The sequence below is a fragment of the Physeter macrocephalus genome, chromosome 2 (assembly GCF_002837175.3).
Source record: "Physeter macrocephalus isolate SW-GA chromosome 2, ASM283717v5, whole genome shotgun sequence".
In the NCBI taxonomy this organism is placed as follows: domain Eukaryota; kingdom Metazoa; phylum Chordata; class Mammalia; order Artiodactyla; family Physeteridae; genus Physeter; species Physeter macrocephalus.
The window spans coordinates 89,948,553-89,958,951 of record NC_041215.1 but is presented as its reverse complement, the minus strand read 5'-3'; the positions used below and the strand labels follow the sequence as shown (position 1 = coordinate 89,958,951).

Below are 10,399 nucleotides of genomic sequence, written 5' to 3'. Positions count from 1 at the left end.
AGATTCTCAATTAAGAGTATATCCAGATTGTATTTATGCCATTCTTCCCAAGATGTTACATAATGGTTAGTGATTAATTAATTAAACCTATTCCTTAATCCATGCCAACATTCTTATATATGTATATTCTCTGCAACAATTGAAAATTAACACAATACATTTGATAATTTTGACATACAAAAATGTTATAAGAACTTATATTGGTTACTTGCTATTTCTTATCTACTAGTATTGTTTAATAGTTCCCAGAATGACACTACATACTTTGCACGTTTTGTAGCTATTCGCACCCCCACCGCACCAAATGCTAACATTACTTTAACAAGAATTTCCATGGTTTATTATCTAGAGGGCCAAGTGTTCATGAAATATAGTAAACTTTGAGTATAAGCAACATTATGACAAACAGAAAAGCAAACGGACTTAAACTTATTCTGAAAGATAGTATTATCGTTTAAGTATTGACAGAGCGCCAAAGATATTTTGCTTATCCTCTGAGGTTCAGAGATGTCAATAAACAGAAGAAACAATATAAATTCAAAACCTATTGTTACTATACAGTCTCAAAATAGTGACAACCAACTAAAAACAAGGGTTTGATTTACTTAAATATTTAACAAAAATTTATTGCAAGAGAGATTTTTCACTGAATTTACAGTTTCAAGGAACATGGTACAAAACATAGTGCCATCAGCTTTGTCTAGACATTAAATAGGTGCAAATACACAAAGGTTAAAAAAAACAAAGAGCATACTTTACAACATAAATTACAGTACTATAAATATATTTTATATACATTATACATACTCTTAAGACATCATTTTAATATACAGCATATATTATATTGATTTTCAAACTATTCAGTGCCTTACTAATATTATATATCAGAAACTTAAGAATTTATTTGCATCATTACACTTACAGTAAATGATTTCATATCAATGAGGCCATATTTTGCCTAGTTTATTTCCACCATTTAAATAGGCAATTATCCACTTAGATGAGCATTAACGTGTATAGCAATAGTTTTCACATGAATATTTTCTTTCCCTTTCATAGTGATGACTAGAAGAGGGGCTGCAGCGGGATGACCGATGGGTGGGGGGACAGCAGTGAAGGAAAGAGTGCATGGGGTAAAGGTGAGAAAGCCAGATGGCTAGGATGAAGAACTGAAGCTGGAATGATTGGCATCTGAGGAGGAGCAACAAAAGTTGGCTGATTCCCAGGACAAAGCCTTGGTCCTACTGGTCCTACTGAGATCTGAGGTAACGATGTTCTGGTGAGAGCTGGAACTTGGGACAGAAACTGTTGGTGTGGTTGAAGCACTTTAAAGGTTCCTGCAGCTGCAGCTGCTGCCGCGGCTGCAGCAGCTGCTGCATGCTGCTGCAAAACAGTATGGTGGATCGCGGTTACAGAGGTAGAACACAAGGGCTGCTGCAAAGGCAAAGGCTGCAGAGGTGTGCTAGGGGGTGGGAGGGCAGCTGGAGGAAAAGTGAATTTGACCTTGTTGGCCAGCATGCTCGGCGGAATGATGTGCTGGTAGACTTCACATGGTAGATTTTTGAACTTGTCACGGTTTTCTATTGGAATCAATAATGCCTGTTCTGGTAAAGCTAACGGAGCCAGGATCTGCTCCGTTGTTACAAAGGTATGGCCACTGACATGTGCTTCTTTGAATGGTAATGGTGGTTGTGCATTAAGGATTCCTGAATTAAAACACAGCCACTCAGTTGATGCCTCATTCATCTTTCCTTGTGGAAGGGCCTCAGCCAGTTCATAATGACAAAGGTATGATTTAGGTTGTGACTGTCTAAAGTTCCTTTCAATACTAGCCACCTTGAAAGGAATTTGCTTCTCATTAATATTTGTATTCTCACTTCTTTCTTTGTTTTCAAGCAAGGTACTGTCCATTTCTTCTTTTGTTGGGGCACTAGCTATGTAGACTGATGTGGTGGGTTCATTGGAAATCTCTGACAATTCACCAGAAGTGGTCTCCATTACGACCTGCTCAGTTTCACCATTGGTTTCAGAAGGAAGGGGACTGCTAGCGGGCAAAGCCAGTTTATTTTCTACTTGGTCCATTTGTTCTGAGTTCCTTTTGACATTTGCAGTTTCTTGTGGTTTTATTTCCTCTTTTCTGTCTTCACTTACTAATTCATCCTGGTGATGTAAGGAAGAATTACCTTTCCTGGGATAATCTGTCTTCTCTTTGAGTTCCAAAGCTTCAAAACTGGTGTGGAATCTACTTTTTCTCCTCCGTTTCCTTTTAGGTTTACAAAGAGGGGAAGCACGGGGTGGCCTCACAAATTCTTCTGGTAGATAATTCTGTTGATCTAAACTTTCATCTGAAGAATAAGAATATGAATGTTGTCTACGTTTTTGATGGCATCTTTCTGATTCATTAATGGGAGAATTATAACCTCTTTTAACTGCCTGGTTCTGACTCCTGCATTTCATTTCATTTTGAAGAACTAGGCATCTGTGATCTTGACTACAGCTGGATGTTTTGGCTTTCCAACTACAGTAAGTTCTGGAGTATGTTAAATTATGTTTCACAGAACGTATCATTGTTGAATTGGATTGTCCATTTAAAACAACTGAGCTCTTTTTACAGTGGTTTTCAGAACTGATAATAATATTCTTATTATTATTGTATTCAGTGTTCTGGGTTTTACACAATTCTTCATTTTCACTTAAGTATATGGATGCTGATTTGGGCCTTTTATCAGGTAATTGCTGTGAGTCCAATAATTGCTCTGTAGCTAAATACTGTTTTTCTGAAATTGTTTCCAGTAGATTTTTCCTAGTTTTATCAATGTAGCTATTTTCTCTTTCCATTTTGAAATAAGTTTCTGATTCTTTGGTTTTCTTTCCATAATTATGGTGACATAACTCTCTTCTTTTTTTCTTTCTTCCACTTTTATGGAACCAGAGTTCATGAGTATCTTTCAATCTTATTTTGTTGTATTTGCTACCAAGAGCATCCTGTTTTATCTGATTTTTAGTAAAAGTATATTTTTTTGTTTTTCTGATCCTACAGGAAATATTTTTATACCTCTGACTCATACTCTCATATTTTCCAGAATCACAGCTATTGGAGAGCATATCATCAGCTAAAAGAGGAGTGACTTGGGTATATCCATTTCTGCTACCTCCAATTTCATGATCAGTAAGTCCTGTCACAGATGTGTCCTTGCAATCTAAAACTGGTCTCTTGCAAATGTCTTCTCCCTTCTGATGAGAAGAAAGATCATTTAAGGGCAGCTTATTTTTATCTAGATTGTTGTTTAATTTAGTGGACTTGAAGTCAAAACAGAGAGGATTACAGCTATAGGAAATTGATGGTTGAGTAGTTGTGTAAATCAGCATTTCTGATGGCCACTGAAGAACTGTGGATCCATCTTTGTTAAGTACGGGTACAAATGGCTCACATGGTCTTTTATATAAATCCATTTTTTTATGTAGGGTTGTATTATTCTCTTCAGAATTTAAAGGGGCCAACATGTCAGGGCTGTGATTTTTATATTCAGCTTCAATCGTGGATGCATCATTGTCCTTAACACTTTCCTCTATGGTAGCTTGCAAAGACAAGCAGTCATTAGCCATATCAAGCACTATGGATTTATTTCCTAGCAAGTCAGAAGTGTTACCACTTACAGGTATGTCTTCATTAATAACAACATCTTCCAGTGGAATTTGATCTGCTAAAGGGACTGAATTTTGACAATTATCTGCATCAGATGACGAAGGGAGTTGAAACTGGCAAAATTGAGGTAATAGTAATATATCTTTTTCACTAGAAATTTCTTTCATCTCTTGAGTTTGAGCAGTTTCTTTGTCAGTGCACCTTCCTTCTGGTGGATGAAAAGAATTAGCTTTCTCCTCAGAACTCAGAAGCACATCTGTTGGTGAAGAGAGTTGAAGATGACAAGCACTGGGGACAAATCTACTTTTTCTGCTAAATCCTTTTTCCACAGAGGCATCATCATTGTATTCAGAGAAGGCTGCAGCTGAGGACTCCAGCTTCACGGATGCTTTCTTTGGAAATGCAAAAGAAAAGCCAATTTTGTGTCTGTGAATCCCCTGGGTTTGATCTCCAAGTTGGCTCTTTTTGGAGGTATAACTTTTCACGCTTTCTGGATCTGTAGCAACAGTGGTAACACCTTTAGCGTTCTCTTGGCTATGAATCAAAGTACATTTGAAATCTTCCTGGTTATTAACTGAATCCACAACAACTCTTTGGGAAATTTCATTACAATTTTCTCTCACAGTAACAGTTGTTGACTTGAACATAGGGCCACTTCCAGGAGCACTACAGAAGGAAACAAAAGTGTGTTTTCAGAAAGGACACTTGAGGAAAAACACTCAAACACATACAACTTAGAAATGTCAGTGTAAGATTTTTTTCAAGTTTTAAAATCTTTGTAAGATAATTACTTTCATGTAGTGCAATTGTCTTCCATAGAACTACAGTTTAATTTAGTTATTGGATATTGTTTGGGATAACTTGGAGATGCTGTCTTGAAGTTACTTTTATAGCTATTAACAGCAACGGTCAAAGACATCTCTATGCTCTCAGCCAGTGTTTCCAGACCAAGAATTTTTTTACCCCCATGGCCTCTTCAGTGACATTTTAGAATACAGAACTCTCCAAAATAAAATTACTTTTAATTCACAAATACTCAACATCATTGATCCTATATGGAGAATATGAAGGAAGTTAAAGAAAAACTCTCAGTCATGATGTAAGCAGGGCTGGGAATTCAGTTCAACAAGTGTTCACTGAGCATCTACCACAGGCCAGGTGATATGCTCAAAGAGCAATTGTCTTCCATAGAACTACAGTTTAATTTAGTTATTGGATATTGTTTGGGATAACTTGGCGATGCTGTCTTGAAGTTACTTTTATAGCTATTAACAGCAACGGTCAAAGACATTTCTATGCTCTCAGCCAGTGTTTCCAGACCAAGAATTTTTTTACCCCCATGGCCTCTTCAGTGACATTTTAGAATACAGAACTCTCCAAAATAAAATTACTTTTAATTCACAAATACTCAACATCATTGATCCTATATGGAGAATATGAAGGAAGTTAAAGAAAAACTCTCAGTCATGATGTAAGCAGGGCTGGGAATTCAGTTCAACAAGTGTTCACTGAGCATCTACCACAGGCCAGGTGATATGCTCAATGAGAGCTCTGAGTCTTTTGGAATGGCTGTTCTTAATATTTAAAAATTATCCTGAAGTTATCCATTATATCATTATATAGAGTAAATATAGGAAAAGACTATACTTACGATGTGGTTTCCATTTATTTGGAATTACAGTATACCATAAATAGTGAGCTCTTATTAAAAGAATGATACTGTTCAGCACATAAACAAAGAACTACCTAAGTATCATCTTTACCCCAAAAGAATTATGCTGTGCAGAATTTTCTATGCTTTTCTAAAAAGTTAGTTTCTCAGAAGTTATAAATGTTCCAAATTTTTTTAATCGAATAATTTCTTCAATATCTAACACAGTGGACTGTTTTATTACCTTGTTTGATATTAAGAAGCAACACTACTTAATTTACACCTCATTAGAGGCACCAAATTACTGGGAAAATCATGTGTCTTGGGGAGCAGTGTAATGTGAAATATTTATGTATGCTAAGAAAAGTAATTTAGATAAGAAGTTTTGCTTCTTTTTTACATATCTTATTATCAGCTCTACTTCTCTTAATATATTAGACTTTACATTTGCAAATGAATTAAATTACACAGGTCCGAGATAATATGAAATGTAAACTTGCACTTGTATAATTTTTCATTTTTTACTACACAGAATAAAAATATCTGGTTGGTATAATTCAACAGAGGTTATGTTTGATATTAACAGTTCACTATAGGATTCAAGATATATTTGAATTTTACTCTGACTTTTCTAAAGCTGACATCTCAAACAATGTTTTGATATATCAATATCCCCTAACATTATTCTGTATAAAATAAATTTGGCATAAAATAGCTTTGTTTTAAACAATAATCAGAGAGGCCTATTTAATGGGGGGCGGTACCCTAAGGGTGGTTGTCTTTTCATAACATTGCCCTGGCCTGAATTTTTAAGTTCTGATTTATAACATTATAGCTGCTCTCTGTTAGAAGCAGGTCAAAGTGTAAGAGTTGTAAAGTTTTAATAGTCCAGTTAGAGTTCATTCACAGTGAAACTAATTTCAACCTACCTCTGACATGCATAGGGCCTTCCTGACCTTTATGTATTAAGAATACATATGGAGCAAGGAACCTCTCTTTTTCACTCCATATGTGTTCTAAAGATCATTGCAAATAAAAGTTCTCCAAATTTTCAATGAAAAAATAAGTTCCTCCTAAAACTCCATTTATAACAAAGGCTATGAGATGGTGCTTTGGTCTCTTCTTCAATCAAATGTTTTGAATTTCACCAAGAAATAGAATAGCTTTCAACTAAGATAGCTTAAAGAGAAGAATAATGTAAAATTAATTTTTTTACAAACCAAAATTATAGTAATTTGGCTTTTTATTGAAATGTGCATTAAACAGGTGTTTGCATAAAACTCAAATTCAATTTACTGTTTACTGCCCACAGAAAGCCATGAAAATGTGAGCGTCTTATTCTGGGTACAGAAAAAGATTTGTGCCCTTTATTCAGTTACTTTTTTTTGTTGTCATGTTTTAAGAAAACTTAACATTTTACTGTAGACTCACCATACAGTTTCCTTTCTTAGCTCGGCCAGCTTGTGCAGGCGTTGGAGTGCCTTTTCCTGTTTTCTTTCATCTTTCCTGGATTTAGATGCTACATTTCGAGCAAACTCCCTTTGTTTTAGTTCTTTGAGTCTCTATTAAAAAATACAAAAATAATTAACAGTATTTAGGTCTATGGCAATGTCAAAGTTACTATTGTTGTTGTTGGAATTTTCCAGTACATCATCTTTGATCTCATTTAAGGAAAACACAGCATTTGTGACCATCCACTTCTAACAAAATATTTTCTTGCACTTTTGGCTTGTAAAAAATGCCCAAACATATTATTACACTATATCAAAAGATATACCTATACCCTGGTAAATTGGAAAGGAAAAATTTATTCTTTACTTATTGATTGTTTCCTGCCAAGGTTCTCTGCCTAATTTAGATGAAGTGTTGGAGTCTTATAAACCCCTAATTTTTAAATAAATTCAATTAAGCTTGTGTATTTCAGTTATATATGATAAATTCCATCATATTTTGATGTGCTCTATATTAGAAAGGTGTCTGATCCTTTTCATATTTTTTAAGAAGAGTAAATGTCTTATGTTAATCCATAAGGCAAATGCCCTCTACTAATGTGATTTAAAATAATCCCTCCCCTCAAATACCAGGCATATTTCCCAAGTAATTCAAGATCTGGGAAGAAAATTAAGTGTCTTTGTGTAAATTCTTTTTATATTGAGCATAGGTTTCATCTGTATTAAAGGAGCTCAGTTTGGGGGCTGAAGGCCAGAAAAAGAACATGTCAACTTGAATAGAATTGATAAATAGCCATGTATGTAGCATGATTTAAGAGACCCCAAAGTGGTTCCATGCCCCAAATATTTTCACTATAGTCTTTCACAGAGACAGTATATAATCATGAAAAATGATTAAAGTACTGTTTTTTTCTCATGGAGCTCATGTTGTTATGCAATCATGATATGTCAGAGTCTTAGAATAGGACTTTATGAGAATAAAACATATACTAATCACATTTTTATGAAGTGGTTGAACAAAATCTTAATAAATGCCTTATGTGTATACACTGATGTATGTCAGGGTCTTAGAACAATGCCTGATCTATAAAAGACCTACTCAGTAAATATTTGTTGATTTATGTAGAATCACTTAGATCCTCCAAATTAAGTATTTTCCTACTTCAAAAAAAGTTATGCTAGGGAATTCCCTGGTAGTCCAGTGGTTAGGACTCTATGCTTTCACTGCCAAGGGCTCAGGTTCAATATCTGGTCAGGGAATTAAGATCCCACAAGCTGTGCAGCACGGCCAAAAAAATAAGTCATGCTAATGAAATAATATTAGATTCTTGGTCAACCTAGATTGTATCTGCTCAATTTCTCCTACATAGAACCATAACTTAAACTTCAAATAATCTCTAATACTTTAATTAATGGGATTTATATAAGGTATATATATATATATATGTATATGTATGAGATTACTCTAGAATATTTATTTTAACATAACACAAAGATATTTTGAGATCATTTACATTGACATATTTGTGAAGGAGTTTATTGAGAGTTGAATTTAAATAAAAGATTACCCATGTCATAAATATCTAAATTGTACTAGTATTTCATAGAAAGTAAAACTTTGACATATATCATTGCATATATCATTGCATCATAACAATTAATTGTAGCTACAATTTTATAATACATATTAAATTATTTGTTATTAAAAATATGTAGAATTAGAGATACTACGGCAAGAAAGTTTTAATTCTAGATTTTAAATATTCATAGTCTTGGTCATCTCTATTTCCTAAAATCTTGAAGTCATATCAAGACTCATCCAACAATTTATTGATCACCAGCAATGGTCATTCTGTTAAATGGCTGGGATATTTTTCAGAGTAAAGGAAATGTTTTTACTTTTATCTGGTGTGTGTCTCTGTGTCTGTGACTATATGTGTGGGCGTGTATGTTTATATGTATTTTACAGAAATAGGGAGAAAAGACACACAGGAATAGATAATGGCAATCAGTGGTTGAGGTATTCTTATTGTGCCATACGAGGACAGAACAGGGGTGCCCCAACAATCCCCAGGTAGGCTACTTGGGGGAAGTCACATCTGATCTGGGTCTTAAAGGATATAAAAGAGCATGAAGAAGAAGGGTTGGATGTTGGAAGTGAGAGGATATTTGGGGGAATAAAAACAGTTTTGTATAAACATAGAAATAAAAGCATGCATACTCTAAAAGAAAAATGCACGATGTAAAGAAGGATGGCTAGAGCAGAGTGTATTTGTGGAAGTAATGAGAATTGATGAATTATGGGGTCCAACCAAATCATGGGGAACCCTGTCTAACATATGACTAAATGTGACTGTAGGAAACATTGAAGGAGTTAAACAATGCAGTGCCACAGCAAGACTTTCATTTTACTAAGATTCTTTTGGTGTCAGTATGCATGAAACTTTGCCATAGAACAAGATTAAAGACAAAGCAACCAATAAATAGAATATTACAAGGAACCAGGTAAGAAAGAATAAAAGCCTTTTCTAAGGGAGTTGCAGTGGAGAGGAAAAGTAAAATTAGTGATTTATTGGATGTGCATAATTGAATGACCTAAAGGATATGCATTACCTTTACTGAGAAATACCACCTGCCACTGTAAGAAACAGATATTCAATCAAGAGAGGGTTTGGGTTAGGAAGAGGATGCTAACAGAGAATTTGAAAGAAAATAGAAGATAAGTTCTCTAAAATAAACATTTAAAAGAATCAAACTGCCAAGTAAAATAAAGCAAGAAAGTTGCAATACCAATAAAAGAACTAACATTCAAAGATTTTTTTAAAATTCTATTTATAAATAGTGATATTTTAAGAAGAAGACATAATTTTTTTTCCTACTAGATTCTTTGGGTAACTGGAGACAACAATCAAGAAAGCTAGACTTGACTATTTTTAATAAAATTTTTAGAATAAATGTTAATTTCTATTATATAAATATGCATATATATGCAAGTTAAAAGTACAGTGCTTCTAACAAAAAGCTAAGCTTCTCTAAAGCAAGTATAAGAAACGCCAAGAATTTCACTATTTACTGTTTCAAATTAACCATTATGATTTGACCTAATCCATTTCCACTGACATAATAGTTAAAAAGCAAGGAGTCTGTCAATTATCAAATGCCAGTAGTGTTGTATTATCTGTGATATAACCGAGTGACTGATATGGCTGGAATCGGCCCCTAAATGATGATTTAGGGAACTGTGTACATTTATTTATTTATTTTTAATTTTATTGGAGTATAGTCAACTTACAATGTTGTGTTAGTTTCAGGTGTACAGCAAAGTGAAGAATGCAAATGTTGTTTTAGTCTTGTAGAGGTTGTCAAGGAACACCAAACTACATTCAAGTGTTCCTATTGATCTCAATCTCCCTCTATGTACACATAATTTTCTTATCTCAGTGACAGACTTCCGGATACCAAGGTAAATAAACTTGACTAACATTTAGGGACTATTTAGTTGCAGAGATTATAGGCCTGGTCAAATACTCTGGTCAGTTTTAGGATAAAATTTATCAGTCTTTATATCCTTTCTTGCATTTTTCTGCAGAAAAATAAAGTCCTACATCATATTTTATATCAAGTAGAGTAATTTTGAAAGGCAAAAAATAG

The 10,399-nt window shown here is 34.2% G+C and overlaps 1 protein-coding gene across 1 annotated transcript in view; it reads right to left on the bottom strand.

Moving 5' to 3' along the window:
• Positions 1-1,014: 1,014 nt before the first annotated feature.
• Positions 1,015-10,399, bottom strand: part of ZNF804A (zinc finger protein 804A) — a 317,478-nt gene continuing 308,093 nt past the window's right edge. The window contains exons 3-4 of the mRNA XM_024115584.2: positions 6,729-6,859; positions 1,015-4,312 (exon numbers count right to left, since the gene is read on the bottom strand). Coding sequence (XP_023971352.1) covers positions 1,066-4,312; positions 6,729-6,859 — 3,378 coding nt within the window. The 3' untranslated portion in view covers positions 1,015-1,065. The remainder of the gene's footprint in view (positions 4,313-6,728; positions 6,860-10,399) is intronic.